This window comes from Enhydra lutris, unplaced genomic scaffold (assembly GCF_002288905.1).
Source record: "Enhydra lutris kenyoni isolate GAN:26980312 unplaced genomic scaffold, ASM228890v2 scaffoldscaffold32, whole genome shotgun sequence".
In the NCBI taxonomy this organism is placed as follows: domain Eukaryota; kingdom Metazoa; phylum Chordata; class Mammalia; order Carnivora; family Mustelidae; genus Enhydra; species Enhydra lutris.
The window spans coordinates 17890692-17915506 of NW_019154116.1; the positions used below are offsets into that span (position 1 = coordinate 17890692).

General features: G+C 36.6%; 1 protein-coding gene across 2 annotated transcripts in view; it reads right to left on the reverse strand.

Moving 5' to 3' along the window:
* LOC111153436 (cadherin 12) overlaps nucleotides 1–22294 on the reverse strand; it is a 254044-nt gene extending 231750 nt beyond the window's left edge. For both annotated transcript variants that reach the window (XM_022512453.1, XM_022512452.1), the window contains exon 1: nucleotides 22064–22294. In XM_022512453.1, coding sequence (XP_022368161.1) covers nucleotides 22064–22294 — 231 coding nt within the window. The remainder of the gene's footprint in view (nucleotides 1–22063) is intronic.
* Nucleotides 22295–24815: the final 2521 nt, after the last annotated feature.

Consider the following 24815-nt stretch of genomic DNA (forward strand, 5'->3'; position numbering starts at 1 on the left):
TTTATTTTTGATTATGAAATGAATATTGACTTTGGGGGGGTATGTGTGAAAAATTAATATTTATCTGTGGTCCTCACCTGTAATTTTTGTGGATGAACTCTAAAACAGAATTGAGAGAAGTGAGAGCATTAAAAAGACCTTAATTTGGGAAGTAGGATCAGCACAAGTATATCATATATCAGCACAGACATAAACCATGAAAATGCCTAGAAAATCAAAACCCAGTATGGTATGCATTCTTCCTTCTAAGGAAGTTCACATTCTGGGCCGCCTGGGTGGCTCAGTCGTTAAGCGTCTGCCTTGGCTCAGGTCATGATCCCCAGGGTCCTTGGATCGAGCCCCACATCGGGCTCACTGCTAGGCGGGAAGCCTGCTTCTCATTCTCCCACTCCCCCTTCTTGTGTTCCTGTCCTCACTGTCCTCTCTCTGCAAATAAACAAATAAAATCTTAAAAAAAAAAAAAGAAGAAGAAGAAGAAGTCCACGTTCTAATCACCTGGAAGTTGTGACTATACCTGACATAGTAAAAGGGATTTTGCAGATATGATTAAATTATTTTGAGATGGGGAGATTATCCTAGATTATCAGAGTGGGCTCTGTATAATCACAAGATTCCTTAAGAGAGTCAAAGAAGGAGATCTGACTGTGAAACCGTAGAATCAGAATAATATAACCTGAGAAAGACCCTTCAGGCTACTGGTGGCTTTGAAGAGGGAAGACGGCATCCGTAAACTAAGGGAGTTAGGCAATCCCTAAAATTTGAAAAAAAGAAGGGAAACAGATTCTCTCTAGAGCTTCCAGATGACATGTAGTTCTCGCAGTACCTTGACTGAGACTCAGGTCAGACTTCTGACTTAATGAAACTATAAAATACTCACTTTGCACTATTTTAGGCCACTAAATATATGGTAATTTTTTAAATTTTTATTTATTTATTTATTTATTATTTTTTTTTTTTTACAGCAGCCACAGGAAACTAATACACTCAGAGAATCTACTGGTAATAGAAAGCAGTCTTGCCAATGTCAATGTAACAGCATCCCAACACGAAATCACGGAATTAGAAACAATGTTGAAAAAACGATTGGCCATTTTCTTGTTCAAATAGTGTAGCTATACTGACTGCATTGATAGTCAAACCAACAGAATGGACAACTGTAAAAACAAACGGTCATTTGAATGGTTTGACAAGTTTTATAGATAAGTACATGATCTACTTAGTCAAAATGTTTAGTTTACATCCTCATGGCAATTTAGCAATAGTTCATCCAAAGTAAGCAAGCAAGAAAGCAGTTCTGATAAAGTGGGAAGAGCTCTGAAACCAAAATCCAAAGATTCTTATCTTCCTCTAGACTGATAGTTACTAGCTTTATAAACTGGAGGAGGTCATTTAACTTTCTTTGCTTCGTTTTTTTGTTTGCTTGTTTTTGTTTTTGTCTAATCTGTCATGTGGCTGTGTTACCCTAAAGAATTGAAAGCTAAAATGTGTATGAAAAGGGCATTGGTGCAGCGGCACATGTTTGAAAGATACTAACCACCATATTGTGACACAGTCTCACACTAGATCTGATTTACAAAATCATCTGCATTCAAAGAAAATTCTTCCTTATGGTTCACTCTCTTTTACTGTCTCTTTTACTTTTGGAGGTAGAAAAGTGCTTTCACCTTGGAAATATCTTCCAAAAAGTGGAGAACATCTCATTTTGCTCATGCTTATTCAAGAAGGTGCTTGGTTAAATGTTGAAATCCCACCTGCTCAGATGCCAAAGCAAGGAAGAGATGACGTGTGAGTCTCTTTAGAAACAGCTGCTCCCAGAAGCCCCTTCTTAACTTTCAGCTGGCATCTCCCCCAACAACCTTAAACCTAAATCCTGAAAATATACACTACTCAGGCACAGTCCACAGATTTTTCTGCTCAATGGGGTCCAACATTTCAGCCACCTGATCCAAGTCTGGATGTCTATATAGTGCCTGTGAGTATCAATGAAAGTTTGAAAGCTGAGTCCTTATGCTCTTCACCCCAGCTAATCACCAGACACGTATTTGTGCCAAGAACTCAGTTGGGTAAAAGAGGTTTGAAGCCGAATTTCTGCCATTTGCAGATGTTTGTATCCACTCCAGTTTTTAAGTACCCCCTCTGTGCTGTTGGTAACCAAATGCGTATCTCCAAGTCTCACCAAACTCCAAAGTCCATTTAACACATTGTTCTTCCTATGGGTCATCATCTCCAACCTAACATATCTAAAATCATTCTCATCCTCTCAGTCATATTTTAACAACTCAATAACCTAGCATTTTCTCTTTTTACTGATGACAGGATGAATGTGTACGAAGTAGCCACACTGAATGCCTCTGAGCTCTAACCAGTGTGATAAAAAATGTTGTATCATATAACAGATACTTTGTTTTAGAGTTCATCCGTATCATCCCCTTCCTCTGAGAGATTTCAGATTTGCCTCTCTCTATAAATATCCTTCTGGGGGAGGGTTGTTGCTAGTTGGGACACCCTTGTTTTTCGGTTAATCAAATGCCACAGGCTAGATAAATTATTGCACCCATTCCCCCTGGTCACACATTAGCCATGCATCGGGTATGAGTGACAACCTAGATCTGGCAAGGAAGGCATCTCTTTCCTCTTTCATCATAAGGCTGTAAAAATAAATAGATGATGAACTGACTGTGTTTATTCTTTTCAATTTGTAGAGATACAAGATCTAACAGAATGAAGTCATATAATATAAAAACAAAACAGAACAAAACCAGGAAAGGCAGAGGTGAAGACTCAAAAAGAACTCAAGAGATTACTGACGATGTTAGCATATTCTTTATAGTTTATGCTCTAAGCACAATAAATTTCTCATTCGGGAGGGATTTGAGTTATATACTGGGCATTTGACACTAAAATGTACTAATGCATATGAAAATTACAATGGTGCCACTGTGTAGGAAATGTGTTTTTAGTTTAAAATCTAGTCATGGGGGGGTGCCTGAGTGGCTCAGTGGGTTAAAGCCTCTGCCTTTGGCTTGGGTCATGATCCTGGGGTCCTGGGATCCAGCCCCATATCGGGCTCTCTGCTCAGCAGGGAGCCCACTTCCTCCTCTCTGCCTGCCTCTCTGCCTATTTGTGATCTATGTCTGTGAAATAAATAAATAAAGTCTTAAAAAAATAAAAATAAAAAAAAATCTAGTCATAGGTACCTGGGTGGCTCAGTTGGTTAAGTGTCTGCCTTTGGCTCAGGTCATGATCCCGGGGTCTTGGGACTGAGTCCCATATCAGGCTCCCTGCTCAGCAGGGAGTCTGCTTCTTCCTCTCCCTCTGCTGCTCTTGCTATGTGAAATAAATAAATAAAATATTTTAAAAAATAAATAAAATAAAATAAAATAAAATCTAGTCATATTTTTTTCTTGGTAAAGGAATAATCTATTGATTAGAGAAAATAACAAAACCAGAGAGAAAACATTGAATGCCTAAGATATGGAGTTGAAGAAGTTGAAGGAAGGGAGAGACAGAAGAGGAAAAGGAGGGAGGGAGAGATAGAGAAAGAGAGACAGGAAGAAACAGAAGAGAGCTAAAAGAGCAAAATGAAGGAGAGAGAGAGAAAGTACGTGCATATTACTATATGAAGCATTTAGGTTAACATGGCAAAGAACTAGCCCAAATTTTGCAGAGCATAAAAAACAAACAAAATAAAAAGCCTTTAGAGAAAGTATTGAAAAAAATTCAGAACCACTTTCAGGCAGAACTGGTAAGAACATTCTGCAAATAACAGTAAGGACCCTGAAAAAATTAAGTATCAACCCAGCACAGAACTGTGGTAGCAGTCATCTATGCAACAATGAAAATCTGCATATCTAGGAGAAAGATAAATCTATTAATATTCTAAACAGAAACTAAAATAATTTCCATTATTTATGAGTTATACATCATGAAGTATACAATTTATAGTTTGTTGCTTTTACTTGTGCTTGAATTAACTCTATAGTAATTTGCATATAATTCTCATTGCAGAGTATGGATTCAATCATTGTCAACAAATTCTTAGGTTAGTTTAGTAAATTTATGAATTAAATATCCCTGGCTGGTATTGATACATACATATGCTGGAGTTGATATATACATATGCTGAGGATTAGTGGCCCATATCTATTACCTACACAAGTCGGGGCTCCAGAATTTAGGAACTCCTGCAAAATGATTTTTTAAAAATTATTTCTATCAGTTGAGCTTTATGTCATTATACCACTACACACCACTACACACACCAGATCATGTCACCCAGTAGTAATTCTGAGTCCTCCTCCTTCTTCCTTGCCCAAGTTCAGCTCCCTTACGGGTTGATTTAAATACTGAGTTCCAAGGTACCTGGGTGGCTCAGTTGTTAAGCATCTGCCTTTGGCCCAGGTCATGATCCCAGGGTCCTGGGATCGATCTCTGCATTGAGAGGGAAGCCTACTTCTCCCTCTTCCTCTACCTGCTGCTCCCTCTACTTGTGCTTGCTCTCTCTGTATCAAATAAATAAATAAATTAAATATTTAAATAAATAAATAAATAAATAAATGGAAATAGATAAATATATACATACATACATACATATATACTGAGTTGCTATTATCAAAAATTAATGTCAGTTATTGCCTACTATATAAAGCTACCCTGGGTTTTCTACAACTTCTCCCTCCTAACCTACCTTCCCAACTCCCTTATCCACCTCACCACTGTACTGGAATTAACCACTCATTTCTATAACTGCTCACATTTATAACTTAGATAATATAACTTAGATAATATTCCACATTTAGTATTGTGCTTATATAATTTCAAATATGTTCGAGTGTGAACTCCTTATTGTATGTCTAACATACAACCTGACAGGCAGTACAGGTTGACGCATATTTGCTTAAATTACACAAATTTAGTAATTTACTGACTAGTGGTATTGTGATTTTCTAATAGAAAGATTCAGGGGCACCTGGGTGGCTCAAAGGTTAAGCCTCTGCCTTTGGCTCAGGTCATGATCTCAGGGTCCTGGGATTGAGTCCCGCAACGGGCTCTCTGCTCAGCAGGGAGCCTGCTTCCCCCCCCTCTCTCTGCCTGTCTCTCTGCCTACTTGTGATCTCTCTCTCTCTGTCAAATAAATAAATAAAATCTTTAGAAAAAAAATAGAAAGATTCAGTTAAACTTTCTATTGCGCATCTCAGCAGTCAAACACTCCTCGACAAACATTATGCACATTTTCTACTTACTATATCAGTTCATCTGCTATCCAATCATCACCCTTTTAAGCTGCACACACCTGGAATTAAGCTGGTATTGGACTGCTGTGACAATTACAAACTCTTCTCCGTAGTACATTATGAGCAACTGAGGAAATTACAGTCTGCTCTCAATACTTTGTTTCCCGTGGAGAATTTCTGAAAAAGCTGACAATTTGGAAACTAAAATTCCCTGTTGAGAGTTCAACCACAAAACCAACAAATATTGCGAGATCCGCAATCTGCCCCATGTGCACTGATCTTAAAATTAACACGTAAGAGACAATTTTATCACCACTGTTCTTATTGGGCTCTACGGCAAAGTTTCTCAAAGTGTAATTATCATTGACATCTAAATCTGATTCATAAGGGTGTCTTGTTAAAAATGTTTCTTGTTAAAAATGTTAAAAATGTAGATGCCCAGGGCACCTGGGTGGCTCAGTTGGTTAAGCGACTGCCTTCAGGTCAGGTCATGATCCTGGAGTCCCAGGATTGAGTCCAGCATCGGGCTTCCTGCTCAGTGGGGAACCTGCTTCTCCCTCAGACCCTCCCCCTTCTCTTGCTCTCTCATTCTCTCTCTCTCTCAAAAAAAAAATTATATATATATATATATCTCCATATCCTAATCCAAGTGCTACTCATGCTCTGCCAGGCAAGAATCAGAAAGACTGCTTTCCTTATTATTGTAACAGTTACTCCATATAATCATGATATGGATGATAAGCCCTACATGACTCCTGCTTTAGGTAAAGAAGAGAGCAAATAAATCTGACAGCTACTGCAGATATGAATGACTCCTCCTGAAGATGGATCCACATGAAGAGGGCCCTCCCACTGCTCCACTCTTGGTATTATTTGAACTCGAACTCTGAGCTTCTACACGGGCTACACTTAATAATTAAGTCTGTAGTTACTGTTTTCCTTTACTGTGACAAAGTCAAGTCTGGGGAAAAACTCAGCTAGATTCTAAGCAAAAATCCCTTAAAAAAACAAACAAACAAAAACGTATCGAGTTCCATTTTTAATGAAACACAGTATTTTTATTCTATAATTATCCAATATCACTATACATAGTATACTGTAAAGAATATACAATTGGGAAGACATAGATGATTCTATGTCAACTTTCTGGTTGTTGTTATATAGACCAAATCAACATGGCTCATTTCAAAAAGGCAGGGGTCTTATCCTTCACTACTTTACTCCACTTACGAGAGCAGCATACCATGGCTACCCTACAGCATTTCTCTCAGTGTTATTTTGTCATCTTTGTAATAATAATACCCAGGTGACGAGGCATAAATTATTACAGTAAAAGAGCTTCTAATCTTTTCCGCTATTACCCTCCACAGATGATGGAGGTCTGGATCACTTCATTCATTTCTCCTCCGTTGATCTTTACGTTTGACCCTGAAGTAGGAAAAAAAAAAAAAATTCTTGGGCATTTGTGATGCCTAATCAGACGAAAAGAGGGTGAAAGGAAATACTGGGCAAGAACAAGAGTTGGAAAATATTTCTCAGAGATTGGGAAGGGTGTGGTTTGAAAAGAGATATTTTGGGAGAAGCACATAGATGATTCTAGAGAGAAACTTGCAAGACTTTAAAAAATATTACTTTGGGGGCTTATGTGTTTCGTTCATTGTCTCCAAGAACAGAAAGTAAAGGATTTGAAGACTATGAAATTCCTCTTATCACATCAAATATTTTCTTTTAACTGCAATTCTGCCCTGGGATTTAAACACGTAGGCCACAGCTTCACACATTTCACAACCCTGTGGTTAAAAATCTTGTGAGGAGTCAAGGAAGTGATGCGTGAAGCGTCCTCAGTACTTCACTCTGCCCAAGCAAAGCACAAGTAAAAATCAACAATGCCATCTATTAAATTTTATTTTTCTTTGATTTTCTTCATTTCTCATCATCTGACTTAAAGTATGTTTCTGCTACATCATTTCCACAAATCCTCACAACAATGAAGGAATAGGGGTCTTGTTGTTTATTTTATAATTCATTGGTTTCACTTCAATAAACATAACTGCCAACTGAAAGCTATGTGTGATTATCTTCTGCTTCCAGCCAGTGTTTGTGAATATTTTCTTGGGAACCGTTCATCTATGACAGCCCACCCTGCCTCCCTCTGGCCTCCCTTCCATTCACAAAGACACATAATCAGTTGTAGAGAGGGGCAGACCTGAAATTTAATTTTGACATTTTTGTGTGTGTGTACAAACACTGAGGTGATATTTTTGCTTGCCTATTTCACCACTTTGCTTTCTAAGGAGACAGGAAAATTTCAAATTTTACTGATTTTGTTTTCATTCGCATGATTTGTTTTTCTTTAACAACCAATAACTTGTATTTTAAATTGTTTTGGCAAATGGTATATATGTTTGGTGTTTTCCACATCTCTTTCTTTGTCAAGCTTTGTGGAATCTTTAATAAATATTTATTACACTTGTTAAATTTTTCTTGAATTTGTTGGAGCATGAGAATGAGATTTTAAATACTCTATCACATAAGTAAGCAAAATAAAAAAAATAATAAAATAAAATAACAACATATTAACAGCATAAGTTCCAATCAGGGAACCACTGAAAACAGAGCTCAAAACCTCTTAGAAATTTATCACTGTATATTTTGCCATCTACAATTTATGTAGCAAAATGTTTTATACTTGCATAATTTTAAAATAGATATTTGAAAAAGGTTTTATCTCTAATACATGTGTTTATCTAATGATCATATTTTCAGTTTACTGTTTCAGTTTTGTTTAAGAAATATGAGAAAATTTTTCTTAAGAAAAAAAAAATCATCCTGGATAAATGAAGAAGGATATCGGAAGTACCACTCTGCATTTCTGATTCAACTAGAAAAAAAGGAGTGGGGCCTTATAAGCCGTGCTCCAAAGCTCTACATTTCCACTGAAATATAAACTCCCTTGGATGTTCTTTATCCAATAATTGAGTAATTGTGATGTCCTTCTTCAGGGACTGAATTAACATATGTCTTAAGTTATAGCTCATTCAACAGCATCTTTTTATCTCCTTGAAAGTGACATCATGAGAATGAATAGTATGTGTGATGCTACGTGCCTTCCTTGAGCTTTTCACCAACAGCCTGTTTCATTTGGGAGCTTGCTTAACTCTTTAATATGCTTTATGTGTCAGAAAGCATTTTAAGCACTGTCAAAAGTCAAATGCTTCATGGGCAGGCACCCCTCCCCTCTACCATAGTGACTACTACTCTGGCTTCATAGTCAGGGAGACTTACTTTTGGACCCCAGCTCTCCAATGTTATAAGTTACCCGTGACAAATAACTGAACTTCACTTCTACTTTCTTTTCCTCAACATACAGAAAACAACAGTACTCCCCTCTTGGGTGTATGGAGAGAATTAATGATGAATAATTCCAAAATACTTTCCACACAGAGATCAGAAAATATTAAATGATGAATGAAATTTTTAATATCATATCTCTCTTCCTATATTTACTCTATTACCCCATACCTCACGAGTTCTCAACTATTTCCCATTCTTATTATTCCTAAGCCAGAATAAAAGCCATAGTCTCCAATGCCTTTGTCCTTACCTCTCTTTTTTCTTTAAAGATTTATTTATTTTATTTTAGTTAGAGCATGAGTGGGAGAGGCAGAGGGAAAGGGAGAGAGACTCTTAAGCCAATTCTGTGCTGAACGCAGAGCCTCACTTGAGTCTCAGTCCCAGGACCATGGGATCACAAGTGAAGCTGAAACCAAGTGTGAGTCACTCAACCAACGGTGCCACCAAGGCGCTCCAGTCCCTATCTCTTTCACACCAAAATTTTATTTTACAGCTGGTAAGAACAATCTTCCACTGCTATTGAAAATGACCTTGCACCATTTTACAGAAGCTGGAGTAGTTTCCAAGAGTGTCAGGGTAATCATATTGGGCTAGAACTTGGAGGACTTATACTCGTTATTTTAAAAATTCTTGTCCTTTATTTGGTCATGCTCATCTCTCATAATGTAGTTTTTGCAAAAACTGTCCACCTTGTTCAAGGACACTATTTAGTCTTCCTTTGTACTTTACCTCAAAGCTGTAATATAGATCACTTGCACTAAACACCCGAAATCCTACTCCTTCAAGAAACTTTTCTAGAATTGCCATCTCCATTCTGTTATCTTTTTTTTTTTTTAAGATTTATTTTATATATTTATTTGACAGACAGAGATCACAAGTCGGCGAGAGGCAGGCAGAGAGGAGGAAGCAGACTCCTCACAGAGCAGAGAGCCCAATGCGGGGCTCGATCCCAGGACTCTGGGATCATGACCTGAGCTGAAGGCAGCAGCTTAATCCACTGAGCCACCCAGGCGCCCCTCCGTTATCTCTTTTATTCCAACTTCATTTACTCAAATTCTATAAGAGTTGGAGATAATTCTTAGAGCTGGAGAAACCTGCAAACTTATAGTTAAATTAACTCCCACCATAATATTAGTAGGTATCTGGCAGAGTTTTGACTTTTATGTACTTTAAGCTAGAAAATTCTAACTAGAAACTTTCTAGTTTTCTGCCTTTATTTATTTATTTATTTATTTATATTTTAGTTTTCTGCTTTCCCAGAAGAAAACTAGGATTTACCTTTAGGCCAAACTTTTTCTCAGTTCTACAAAGAACGAATAGAATGTGTACTTCAGTTATGCAAATATGCAGTATAGAACTTCACCACTGGAAAGGCAGAATTTTCTAACAAGACATTTTGGTTTGGCAAGGGCTGCCTAAGTCTTAGCCAAAACTGATTGTTAAAGTTAGATTGAACTTCTCTCTAGTTACTTATTTCATCTGAAAGTTCATAAAAAAGAAAAAAAAAAACAGAATAATTTTCTGGCAGTAACGTAGAGGCTATTAACATGATTAAGTAAGTTCAAGGTATGAAGAGTCCTTGACTAATACCAAATGGTCATAAGAATAAAGGTGCCCTTAAGAGAAAAATCACCATAATGATCAGGAAAATTCGGTGTCAAAACCAATAGTAGACCGAGGGAGAACGATGTTATTTTAGGCCTAGAATGCGACTGATTCTAGACGCTCTGCCAATCAACTGCAGTGGGCATGCCCCGGGCAAAATAGCTGAGTGTACGTGTGTGATTTAATAGAGCCATAACCATGTGGTCATAGCCTTTGAGGCCCAGGCAGTTTTCTAAATGATGTACACACTCAGGTAGCCATATAATTTGTCATCCAACAAGAACACTTTTGAAAGTAAAAATGGGTGCTATTAATAATTTTACTCTGACATCAGTCATAACCCTAAACCCAAGTGGATTATTGCTTTGCATCACGAGGAGAAACCCCGGCCTTAGAGAGTCAGCAGAGACCTGCTGTGCAAGGCCAGGTCGTCCTGGGATGAAGACATTGCTGTAGCCTGTCCATCACTCCCCGCAGAAGCAGCTGCTTGGGCTACTGACTCATGACACGTGCAAATCGCACGGAAAGGACTGGACATCCCAGTCCATTGGCACATGAAGACTTGTTTTCTTATAATCTCAAAACAGCAAGTAAGAATCATCGGATTTTGTAGGTCTGGATTTTTGAAACCTGGTACTTAAGGGGAGTATATGGAAACCTGTAATTTTCACTCCTGACAATATTCACTCTGTCCTAGCTCACATTTTACTCATCCTAAAATTCTCACAATCCCAGCTTTTATCCATTATCTATATCTTCTTTGTTCTTCAAAATTCTCACCCAGGAAGCATCGTGTACTGAGAGCATTCATAATTATTTTTCTGTAAGCAATTATTTTACTTAATTGAACTGGAATATTTCCCTACTCAGTCGCATAATTATTAATTTAATAGCTACTCTTGATCATTGTTTGATCCAAAAAATTTCACTTAGTAGTATGTATTCATAGACATTAATAAAAGCATCACCTTGGAAATACAAATAAGACCATCATTCAAAACAGACTGAATAATAAAAATTAGATAATTATTTCTTAAATATATTCGATATCCCATATAATAACTAAAGTTTGATTCTTAATCAAAGATTGTATGTTACAGAACAATTTAATCAGTGGAGAAAAAAGCCAGAAATATTCCTGACAAATTAATGAGCGCATGATTGCACATATTGATAAAAATGTATATCATAACTAATCCTTCTAAACTTTGAATTTAAACAATGTCCTTCTAAAATACGAAATCTAGATTTTTTCCATGAAATGCACAGTTTAAACATTTACATAAAATTACTATGCTGGACACCTGAAAGCTTGCACAAACACTGTGTGTTTCCAGTTAAGTGAATACAGTGGCACTACGTGAAGGCAACTGCAGATTTAAGGGAAACAATCAGTGTTCTCATTTGTAGACAGTTGTGAAACAAAAAAAAGATGTCCTGCGAAGGCTTGCCCTGGCTCAGTTTGTGGAGCATGAGACTCTTGATCTCGGAGTTATGAGTTCGAGCCCCATGTTGGGCACAGAAATTTAATTTTTTTTCTGATTATAATCATGTAAAAATAGTATAAATATTTCTCTATTTGATGCTGAAAATACTTTAATCAAAGCAAAAAAATTACTGGAGGGTTGGTTTTGAAACATGTCTTATTGTCTGGGTTTATTTTCAAAGTACACTTTTCCTTGTGTATTAATATATTATTATTATTATTGATTGATTGATTTTGCTTTTTAAAGTGACATTACTGGTCCTTTGGGGATGACCTCAAAAGTTAAAACAGTAGCTGACATAGTCAATACAACTGTAATTCCATCTTTCCGTACTACCAATTCCTTGTTTAGTGTCTAAGTCTACTCAGCAAAAAGTTGTATTTAGAGCTTTTATATATCATGGGAAAATACCATTGTCCTCTTTTAATGCCCAGCACTCTGAAACAACATTATGAATTACAATCTGAAATCCTTTATAATAAGTGGCCTAAAATACCATAACATCCTATAACTCTCTGGTCATTTCAAAATTCAGTAGCACTGAATACTTTGTCAAATAAAGAGAAATTTAATTCTATATAATTCTCTACTTTTTATCACAATAAATCACTGTTTGTGATGAAAAAGTCATTCAGACATTTTAATCAAGGAATGAGACCATCAATATAATTATGAGGCTATCTCCCAAACAATTATTCATACCAATGGCTGAAAAATAAGTTATCTCCTATCACCTGGATAAGAAAAATACATAGGTATACTGAAAAGGTTATACGTACTGAGAAGATAGTTAATTTGTGAGATTAACATCACTAAGAGCCTGAATTAAACTTGAGGTCCAACCTTCTTTTTATTTATAATCCTAAATCTAGATTCAGAATGAAAGAGAATGCATGCTCTGAGAGAACTGATTTTTTTTAAATTTTTTTTAAGTTGCTTCAAAAAAGAGAGGGAGAAAGAGAAGGAGTCATCGTTTGACTACTGGAAAAGCAGTTCAGTTCACTTGCTGAAATATTTTAAATTGTTTTTAACTTTGTCACCACATTACATGGTGTCAGTTTAGTAAGGCAATGTACTAAAAGCACCGGGAGACAATTCTTCCTCATCTCTCACAGCCCTGCAGGCCTTGCCCAGAAAGCACTAAATGACCTTTTTTCAAGACTATATTTTCAAGAATGTATATATAACAAATAACTTTGAAAAGATGAGATAGTGTCTTCTTCCAAAGTAAAGATCAGTCATGCTTCCTACCCACTAAAACATGGGTAACGTCTCCCTCCCAAACAAACGGCAGGTGTTATCAGGCTTCCTCTCAATAAATGCAACCCATGGAAAGAGCTGGCATCCATCTGGGTCTCTTTCGTCCATACGGCACATCGGGCAATGGGAACTGAGTCAAATATGCAGACGTTCATGCTGCTTGCTGTGCTGGGAGCAGTAATGTCCCTTTTCTCCGACCCAGTCATCTCAAGTCTTCTAACATCCATGAAACTGTGAGAGACTAACAGTTCTTGTCTTTTCTTCTCTTCCTTTTTTTTTTTTAAGATTTTATTTATTTATTTATTTGTCAGAGAGAGAGAGAGAGAGAGAGAGAGAAAGCACAAGCAGAGGGAACAGCAGACTGAGGGAGAAACAGGCTCCTCACTGAGCAAGGAGCCCAATGCAGGACTCAATCCCAGAACCCTGGGATCATGACCTGAGCTGAAGGCAGACGCTTAAGTCATTGAGCCACCCAGGAGCCCCAAGACTAACAATTCTTGAAGGTTGACATAAAACAACAACAATAAGAAACAACAACATGCTTTAATGGGTGTGACTAGGCATTAAACGTCTACTCTAAAGTGTTACACTAATATAAGCTCTATAGAAAATCTCCTTTATGCAATCTCTCTGGGAAATGCAGGAGTAGAAAAGGTATGCTTTTATCATAGTAATTTCATATGTTATTTCTATTGACTAAATGTCAATAGACATGGACTATGTGGTGCCTCATGAACAATGAAATATATACAGATGGTACTTTTTATGACAGTGGTTTCTCCCTTTTTAGAGTTAAGAAACAGGAAGGATCTTTACATACATATAGATTATGCTAAAAGTGTACCAAAATAATCCATTTATATTTCAAGTGCATGTTTGAATGGCATAACTGTGACATATACTCACAAAGTCAATGTTGTTAGAAGTGGAGAACATTAAATTCAAAATCTGTATTATTCAGATCACTCTGTAGTCCCTATTTTTCTGTTATCCGTTCATATGGTGGCCTTTCCAGTTACTTCCCCAATCATTGCATTGGATCCTAGGTCTTATCACCTGATATAATATGCAAGTTGTAGGGGTTCATCAATGTTAGCCATAGAGAGAACACTGTTTCCTGAAGAATCCAACTAGTATTTTACAGGGAAAAAATGTCTAAACGTATGTGCACATATACATACATGCACATACAATGAATTGTATTGTAAAGTTTGGGACAAATGCATTTAAGATCTTCATGATGAAAATAAAATCTGGGTATGTGATATATCACGCTACATTATTAGTCATATGAGTGGACACACATGTGCTTAAGTAGTTTCATGTGGGTCATTATTAAAAGAGCTGGAATTAGAATCAAAGCCTCCCAACTCTTTACCCTAGCTTTTAAGTAACTATATTGGGCTACATATAATACAAAGAAATGGTTAGAAGAAACAGAATGGTAGAAAAATAATTAGAGGGAGGGTGGAAAGACAGCAACAGGAGGAAGAGGAAGGAGAAGAGGAGAAAAATAAAAAAGAAGAAAAAACAAACGGTAAGTGATTATCAAATCTTCATGCTGTCCACGCTATTTTTGAAATGCTGTTTTTAAGGATTTGTATATTGATTTAAAGATAGCTGAATTTCATTCAAGGCCCTGACAATTCAATTAAATAAATACATTAAACCTTTATGGCACAGCTATTATGAGCAACTAGTATGCTAGAAGCAAGAAATAAATTGTAAAGGAGAGAGAAGAACTGACATACAATGGGCATTAACTGTTTGATAAGAACTTTAGTATATGGTGTTATTTGTTCAGATTCCATGTCAATTTTCCTTTTAAAGGTATTGCTATCTAATCATATCTAAGATGACTATTTCAAACACAGCATCATTCTTTTGAGAAAAACTATAACACTAGAGATATGTTTAAGAATCAAAGTGTGCAATAAAATAATCTGGTTTAACTAAAAAGGCTTTTAGAAAAAAGTGAGAATGGCTCCTTCTGGTTTTATGCTGCAGAAAGAGCAGGTAGATAATGATGCTTTGATTAGAGTCAAGGTTAGACCATTTGACAGCAGAATGGATTGCAAACAAGATCTTGACTTAGAGTACTTGAATACACTGCAAGTTTCTCAGGCATGTAAGTGAAGCAGAGGTCAAGAGGATGCATTCAATTTTGTATAAAGATTGGGCTGATGATATGAACACTGACTCTCAACTGAAAAAGAATTACTCTGATATCAAAAGCTCAAATTTTAGGAGTAAATTGCACCATGAAAATAGGCTTCTCAAAAAACCACACAACTAACTAACTAAATAAATAAGTAAGTAACAAAACTACCTGACTCATGAGTCATCAAATAGAGAATAGATAGATAGAACGTTGAGCCAAGGAAACATCTTTGAAACACTTTAGGATAACTTTATGGTATAATTTACCTTTTTATTGGGTGCAAGCGATTATATACACGAATCAAAATATCATCTTAGTTTTGTGTTAGCTTATTTTTTTTTAAGATTCTATTACTTTAAGAGAAATTCTGGATAGACAAATTATTTTTTGCAATGCAATTAAATCTATTTTAATAAGCTATCATGCTATCTCTTCTTGTTTTTTTCTTGTTGTTCCTTATTTTACTAATCCAAAACCGAGCTCTACATATAATTTCAAAATAAGAAAAGAAATTCTATCACCATTGCCTTGACGTTTTATCTGCAGCTCTTCCCTGAGTTGCATGCTTGCAAGCCTATCTTGCAGATTTTGGACTTGAATCTCCACAACCATGGGGAAGCAATCCCCTAAAATAAAATCCTCTCTCTCTTTGTTTCTCCATAAATGCATATACATATATAGGCATATGTACACATACACACACGCGCACGAACACACACGCACATGCGCGCGCTCACACACACACACACACACACATCCTGTTGGTTTTATTTGGAGAACCCTAATAAAATGCCAATCAGATCAAGCCAGGCATATAAATAAGGCAAAGATCAATCTCTTTTTGTATCTATTGGCTGTACCCATTCCTTTCTTTTTCTTTAAGGTCTAAAGAAAATCATTTAAACCATTTTGACAAAGGTCACCTCTGGCTCACTGACAAAACGAGAAGAGACTTTTACAGTCATTATTTAACCGACCTGTGAATTTCAACCCTTGTTTGTCATTTCTTACTCTCAAAACTTTCAGTTTATTTTCCATTGCACTATTTTATTTTATTTTATTTTATTTTATTTTTAAATTTTATTTATTTATTTGACAGAGAGAGAGATCACAAGTAGGCAGAGAGGCAGGCAGAGAGAGGGGGGGGAAGGAGGCTCCCCACAGAGCAGAGAGCCCGATGCGGGGCTCGATCCAAGGACGCTGGGATCATGACCTGAGCTGATGGCAGAGGCTTAACGCACTGAGCCACCCAGGTGCCCCGCCATTGCACTATTTTAATATTTGTGTTTTGCTTCTTATTATATAGATCTACCTAATTCTTCTTCACTTGCTCTTCCGTTAAAAGTCAGGATTCACATACCTTCTCTGAGGTTTTCCCAGAGAGTGTTACCTATTTGTGTGATTTTGCTTACCACCTGTAGACCACTTACTCCTATATCTGTATCTCTATCACAGGCTTCTTTTGCAAACTCTAGATTAACATATCTAAATATCTGTGAGATACTTCACCTGGGTACACCTAAGGAGGGCTGCCAGGGTGGCTCAGTTGGTTAAGTGGTGAGCTCTTGATTTCTGCTCAGGTCATGGTTGCAGGACCCTGGGAGTGAGCCCTGCACCAGGCTCTGTGCTCAGCAGGAAGTCTTCTTGAAGACTCTCTCTCTCTTCCTCTTTTTCTCTGCTCTCCCTACTGTCTCTCTCTAAAATAAGCAAATCTTAAAAAAATAAAAGTAACTGTGGATGTACCATGTCTAACAGCGATCATTTTGTTTCTTACTCTAATTCCAGTTCTATACTGGATATTAGGAAAACAAAGTCAGAAATCTGAGTCACTTATTTTACTTCTCCCACTATTTCATTCTCTGCATGCAGTTATACGTTAATGTCTTGTCTCATCCTTTCTATTCCCATGACTGACAGATCTTGAAATATTTCATAATATGTCCACCTTTTAAATGTTCAATTCTAATATCCCATTCTCTGCATTACTTCCTGGTCAGGCCTACTGTAACCTTCAACTTTATGTTCTCCCTGTCTCCATGTCTGTCCCCCCACCTCCAATGGGTCTTTCAAGTGGCGCTTTTAGTGCTCATTTTACAACTGCAACTCTGTCCATCTGAATCCTCAGTCAAGACATCTTTGTGGATCATGGGACCTTTAAGAACAAACAAAACTATAGTATACCACACAAGGCTATAGTTAATAATACTCTGTTGAATATTTGATAGTTGCTAAGAGAGTAAATCTTTTTTTTTTTTTTTTTTTAGATTATATTTACTTACTTTAGAGGGAGAGAGAGTGAGTGAGCATGGAGAGGAGCAGAAGGAAAGGAAAAGAGAGAGAGAGAATCACCAGCAGACTCTGGGTCTGCCCAGTGAGGGGCTTAATCCTAGGACCCTGAGATCATGACCCAGAGCTGAAACCAAGAGTCAGACGCTTAATCGACTGAGCCACCCAGATGTTCCTAAGACAGTAAATCTTAAAAGTCCTAACTACAAGAAAAAATTTTGTAATGATATATGATGACAGATATTAACTAGCTTTATTGCGGTGATCATCTTGCAATGTATACAAATATTGAATCATTATGTTGTACACCTGAAACTAATATAATGTTATTTGTCAACTATACCCCAATGTATAAACAAACAAATATATAAATATGATCTTGATATTAGAATTGAACCTAATATTTTCTGTATTTACCTACCCGAAACAGTTGGCTTCATGTTCTCTGACTATATTGAAATATGGTTATCTAAGCCTCATCTGGAATTTTCAAGCCTCAATGCTTATAAAACTTTCCCTCAGACTCTCTCTTCTGAAAAAATGGAGTCATCCTTCAAGATGCATCTCAGGTGGTCCCTCATCTGTGAAGGCTTTCTTAAACTCCTCCATCTTCTGGACGTAGTCATAGACTTGCCTTTGGCTCCACCACCCCAATAAGATCTCCACTATAGTACTTTCGACAGAATATTGAAATTATTATTAGCTCTTAATATCCTTAGAAGATAACAATCTGTGATATTTTTTGGTTCAATGGAGCTAAACTTCCTTACTTAAAATCCTAGTTTCAGCGTTTACTGTCTGAGGAGCCCTGGGACAGTTACCTGACTCTTCTGTGTCTCAGTTTTCTGATATGTGAAATGGAGCTACTAGAAATCTTCTTCGTATGTTGTTTTGAGGATTACATAATTTTATGAAGGTAAAACAATTAAAACAGTGCCCAAGGTAAGCACTAAGTAAAGCTTACTGATTACAATTATAATCTAGCGACCTTCATAATTAGATTGATCCCTACCAGGCTTAACACTTTTTCAAATTGTAATGCATTCTCAATGCCTCCAGAATTTAGGGTTTATGTATGTTTCCATTTTTAATCTTTTTGCCATTTTAAACAATTTAAATGTAAGAATTACTGCTAACAAAGATCATCTGAAATGACAACTCAATTTCCTAAATTATTCTTTGTGGATAACTGGGCAGCATTTTCTTGATACACAGCTTTGAGGCTATGATATAAAGTAGTACTACACAGATATAGGCACCCAGTTATACATGTTTGTGCAAGCATCCAGCTTACTCTGTGAGTATGTGTTTGTGTACACCGTGTGTGTGTGTGTGTGTGTGTTTAATAATAGGTGGACTTTTGGGGGCGCCTGGATGGCTCAATGGTTAAGCGTCTGCCTTAGGCTTGGGCTGTGATCTCAGGGTCCTGGGATTGAGCCCCACATCAGGTTCTCTGCTCAGCAGGGAACCTGCTTCCCTCTCTCTCTCTGCCTGCCTCTGCCTACTTGTGATTTCTCTCTGTCAAATAAATAAATAAAATCTTAAAAAATAATAATAACAGGTGGACTTTTGTTTAGTTTTGTTTCTGTTTTTAGAGGGAACTGTGAGCAATTGATAGCACCTGGATTAAAATTTGTGCTGATCAAATTAATTTCTGTGTTACTATGCATCGTACATTTATCCAAGTATTGTTGAAAATCCAAAATGTCTATTTGAGGGAATTATTGGCTTTACCTCTGGAAGCTCTTATGATTTATTTGTATATAAAGTAAAGTAATATTCCTTATAAGCAACACCACAGTGTGTTCTTTCTTGAAGGAATGTCAACATTAACGTCTGCTCCTTTTAAATAGAACAGTTGTTGATGCTAATGTCCACTAAGCTGTTCAGGATCCTGACTATACATTTCCACATGTATAAATTCTTTCAGATTTGAAGCTAGGGGCATAGATTTTTTCTTCTCAATAAGTGGAACTTTCAGTAATAGGAACTGTACAAATTAGTGTTTCCCATAGATGCTGATGCTGCAAAATACCCAAGATTAAATATGAAGCTCAATTATGGAAGTTCAGTTTTATTTTACTAATCTACTACGTATTTAACCAATCCACTACCACCACTATGCTTGGCACTTTTGCATCTGCCTTCCTGCTTCATCTGGAATTCTACATTATTTATGATATTTTATTTTTCTGAGAACTGTCTCAGTGCCTTTCTAAAAAGAAACAGAAGCATAAATATATTTATATATGTTTGCACACATATATATAATGACTTGAATCGGTCCCGATGTTATTACTATTCCCCCATCTTGACTCACCATGACAAACTTAATTAAACTTTAGTTTCCATGTGGAAAGGAAACTGGGGCTCCTACTGTTTCATTTGCATTAGGAACATGCATTGTGGGAAAGCCACAGGTTCTCGTCACGCGTTACAAATGTGTGACTGAAAATAATGTTTTCATTTAATAATAGATTTTAGATCTACTCCTTTACAGTCTATGTATAAAATGCTAATTCATCTTTGAAGTGGATTGGATGAATTCTATACTATATTAGCAATTACAAAGATATGATTCAAGAGAATCAAACAAAATTTGGATATGCAATTCCTAGGTGAAATGCGACTCTTTCTAAGAATAAAAGTCGGTTTCATTAATTTTTCAACAATCTTTTTACTTCGGATTCAGGCAACTAAAGGCTATGAATCTGCTTCCATCAAAATCAGAGAGAACACTTTCTTATTATATTCTTGCCAGGAACCTCAACATGATGTCTAGTTTCCATCATAAGCAGAGCTGAGAATATTAATACCCATGAGGCAGAGTTTCAGAGCTATGCTGCCTATCCATCTGTCTTAGATTCCAAAACTTGATCCTTATATTATATTAACTCATAAGAAACAAGTGTTCCAGAACATGAAATTATGTCACCATAAAGATTATTGTATTTCACGGTCATATAGAGGAATCATATAAGCAAAAGCAATGTAGAGTAATGTTGGAGCTTCTATGTTTTGGAGTGCTTTCTTCAAAATTTCCTGAGACCCTTCTTTTTCCCAGGTCTATTTATGGACAGCAGTGCCATCTGGGTGGGGTGTCATGGGCTTGACTAGAACTGCTTGGGCCTTAGTGTCCACTTGTCCCCGTGAAGGCACTCTCTGACTTTCTACTTAATTTGGGGTTTATCAGATACTCTGTGGAGCTCCAGGACTAACATGTATGGAGTTGTCCCAGGGTCACATGACTAGATCCCGATTCCTAGCAAGTGATCTGTGGAGATAGCCTGTGCTAATGACATAGTGTATTTTTTACAAAATCACTAAAAATTAGACCGCCAGAATGGTACTCAAAGACTGACTTGGCATGACTCCAACTTTATATAGAGATAGGTATCCCACAGAAAATATTTGCCTGGGGCCCCGTATACCTCAGGAAACCCTGGCTGTCTGTTCATTTTCAACAAAGGCTCTTTTGAAGATCTTTTCCACTATATTATTTGGTATTCTGTAAATATATTTCTAAAAGGTACATTCAAAAAATATAGTGTAAATAACTTAAATCTTGATGGATTTGCTTCCTTTTACCTACCACTGGAATCATAAGACTCATCCTATTTCTCATTAGTTTAGGCTTCCAGAAAGCTCTGAGGACATTAATGTGCAATAGAGACATGCTTCTAGATCAGCTTCCTAGGACTTCTTCTGCTATAGTTTTCCATTTCTGTTTTTGGATTTATTCTAAACTCTCTTCAAGCATATATGTTCTGCTCTATTTTGCTTTGTTTTGCTTTCAAGCATATATGTTTTTATTAAAACCATGACAAAATCTTTTAGATTTAAGGACAGTTAGTAACAAAATAAAATATTCATTTTTCTAGAAAAAATTTGGTGGCAATGATAAATTATATCCATTCTAGACAAGGGCCAAATATTTTATGTAAGGAAAATAGCAGTAAAGTATAAATGTGCTGAGAGGAAGAGTTGCCATCAATTATTTTGTGGAAAAAAAATTTCTGTGAATTTACAGTAAGATTTAAAAGTGGCATGCTGTGTCAGAGACTGAGGTGTACGTACTTGGGTTCCAACACTTATTACTTTGGCCATACATAGCTTCATAAAGAGCTTGCAAAACATGTAATAAATAAATAATTTATAAAGTATAAGCAAGCCACGTCAAATACTTCAAACCACATTTCAAATGGTATGTCATGTTTTTAAGGGGCGGGGGAAGGAAGGCATCCTGCTCATTCAAGGATATCAACGGTAGTTTAGAATATTTATGCCTGTTTTGTTTTTTTTTTCCCTATGTCTCTTCTTGGTAAATAGTTTCAGAATGTCTGTGAGCAATAATGTGCTATAACACCACTTTTAATGACACTTAATATCTTAGCGTTTTGTCTTTAGCAAAGAATGTTAAAATTAAAGAAAAAATTAGGAAAAAATATATATTAATTTTATTAAAATAACCAGGGAGAATTGAGGTAAAGAACGATTAAATGATATTCCAAAGCTTACCCGGGCCACTGAGTCAGGAAGAGAAACCAGGTCTCTTGGATTTCAATCCCAGTGTTCTAGTCACTGGTTTGTTCAACTCCTGTGCAAAACATCCACACACAATACACAATGCATAATCCCCCTTGCTATCAAGTGGTTGTCAAAAGAAACGCCATTACCTTTCCCACATATTGAGGCTCGGAGCCCATGTATTCCTCCAGCACAAAAAATTGATTCCATACCCAGCCCCGTTTAACTCGTTGGAAATGTGGCCGGCGCCCTGGCAGGTGGATAACATTTTCTGTTGGTTCTGTGGCTAAAGTCTGTTGTGGCTGTGGTTGAAGGGGTGTTAGGAGACCTCCATCAAACAGGACCCAGAGAAGCAGGGATAAGCAGTTCCTTGTAAGCATTGGCAAAGGCTTTCCAACAGCAGAGTAATAAAAACTCCAGCACTTAATGTAGAATTGTGGAATCCAGGTTTGAGGTGTCTGTGGCCTCCACCACTTGACTTTCTGTTTTATTGCAGAAATGATAATGCAGGCATTAATCCTTTTGATGAAAAGACTTCTGCTGTATTACATCCCATCTAAAGGGACCTATAAAACAGATTAACAAAGATGCATTAAATCGACAGAATGACATGATGATACTCATCAAAACTCTCATTATGTCTGCCAACATTTAAAGATGTAAAGAGGGGGCGCCTGGGTGGCTCAGTGGTTAAAGCCTCTGCCTTCGGCTCAGGTCATGATCTCAGGGTCCTGGGATCGAGTCCCGCATCGGGCTCTCTGCTCAGCAGGGAGCCTGCCTCCTCCTCCTGTCTGTCTCTGCCTGCCTCTCTGCCTACTTGTGATCTCTCTGTCAAATAAAAAAAAAAAAAAAAAAAAATCTTTAAAAAAAAATAAAAAAAAAATAAAGATGTAAAGAGGAAAGCCTGGAAAAGACTTATAGGGATAAATGGTCACTGCTATGCACCTTGTAAACTTGGATGAACTAACTTTAGTTACAATGGAAAAAGCTTCAGTTATGATGAAGCAAAAGGTGTATCATAAACAGAAGCAATACTTTTTCCAATTTAATAATCATTTTAAGGATAAAACACAGATCACTATTTTTAACATGAACTAGACTAGAGGAGGGTTTCACAATGTCACCCTTTGACATCTGGAGTTGAATGGTTGTTACTGGGGAGCTATTCTGTACATTTGACTTTAAGCCACATTTCTCTCCTCTGTTCAAAAAGTGACAGTAGCATCTTCCCCTACTCCCAATTGTGACAATCCAAAACTTTTCCAGACATTGCCAAATAGCTCCTGGAAGAAGCAAAATGGGCCAACATTGAGAATTGCACATTTAGAGAATAAGGAAAAGAAAAAAAAATAAGAAAAAAAAATCCTTAAAATTAGAAAATAGAATCAGATCATCCAGGAAAGAACAAGATAAATTACTAAATGTAAGCCAATGACATTACTGAAACATAAATGACTGGTAAAATGTCAGATGGTTTTATAACTCTTTATAAACTTTAACTTAAAAAGAATTGCTTCTCTAGTCTGGATACATGGGAATTATTTTTTCTAAGTTATGCAGCTTAGAGCAACCTTAAATCCCTACCAGACTGACAACCTCTTTTCTGCATTTAGGTAAAGTGAGCTTTGAACTCTTCCTTACAACAAGAATTTTTTTTTCCTTCACTTATCTAAGGTTTATTGAGTGTCTACAAAATTCTTTATTATACAGTAGATAAGAAAATAATACACAACCCTTGACCCTCTTAAATCAGAAACAGAAAATATATTTAAAAAACAAATACAGGGGTCCCTGGGTGGCTCAGTCAGTTAAGTGGCTGCCTTCAGCTCAGTTCATAATTCCAGGGTCCTGGGATCAATCCCCAGGTCTGGCTGCTTGCTCAGTGGGGAGTCTGCTTCTTCTTCTGCCCCTGCCCCTCCCCACTGCCTGTGCTCAATCTATCTTTCTCTTTCTGTCAAATAAATAAGTAAAATCTTTAAAAAAAAAATGAGTAAATAACAAATACATAAATGTGACCAAATTTACCAATGCTGTGAAGGAAAAAAATAAATAAATAAATAAAATAAAATAAGCCCAAACAGACAGACTATCCTTATGGCAAAACTTAAGTTAGCAAAAGCCAGTTTTAGGTGACAATTGCACTGAGAACTAAAGGAACAGGAACAGCCTATACTCTGCGGGCCACCAGCATGTGGCTCCAGCCAGCTGATCTTGTGCATTTGGCACCCAGGGCTCCAAGCCTACAGGCTAAAAGTGGAATTTTTCAAGAGCCAAAAGTGTTGGAGGCCAGAAAGTATATATAATGTTTCCAAAACAAGAGAACTAAAATCAAAATCAATATATGTTTAATTAAACATCTATGAAACATGGCACCTTGTCAACTTGTCAGCTACAATGCAGTTCAGTGGTCATCCAGGCATATACAACATAACAAAAATTAAAATACATTCCTCACAAATGTTCAAATGTAAGCATTGAATGTGGGAATCATGCTTGAAATAAGATATGAGATGGGATATATCCAAAAGTTATACTTTGAAAGCATTCTATAAGAATACTCCCTTAAAAAAGAAAGAAAACGGGATATGATATTTTTCTGTTGTGTGAAGGGATGAGATTGTTACATACTGACAAAAACATAAGTAGGCATATTTTAATTGTAGCTTTTCATTCTGGCAAAATAATGCTCATAACAAGTTAACTTATACCTATATTGTCCCATATGGTAACAATTAGCAATATGTAGCTATTTAGTTGAAATGTGGCAATTTGAGATTTTTAATTTACATACCAAATTTCAAAGAATTAATACCAGAAAAGGAAGAACGTGGAATTTCTCAATTTCTATATTCATTTTTTGTTGACATGATAATATTTTGGATATAGTAAATTGAATAAATA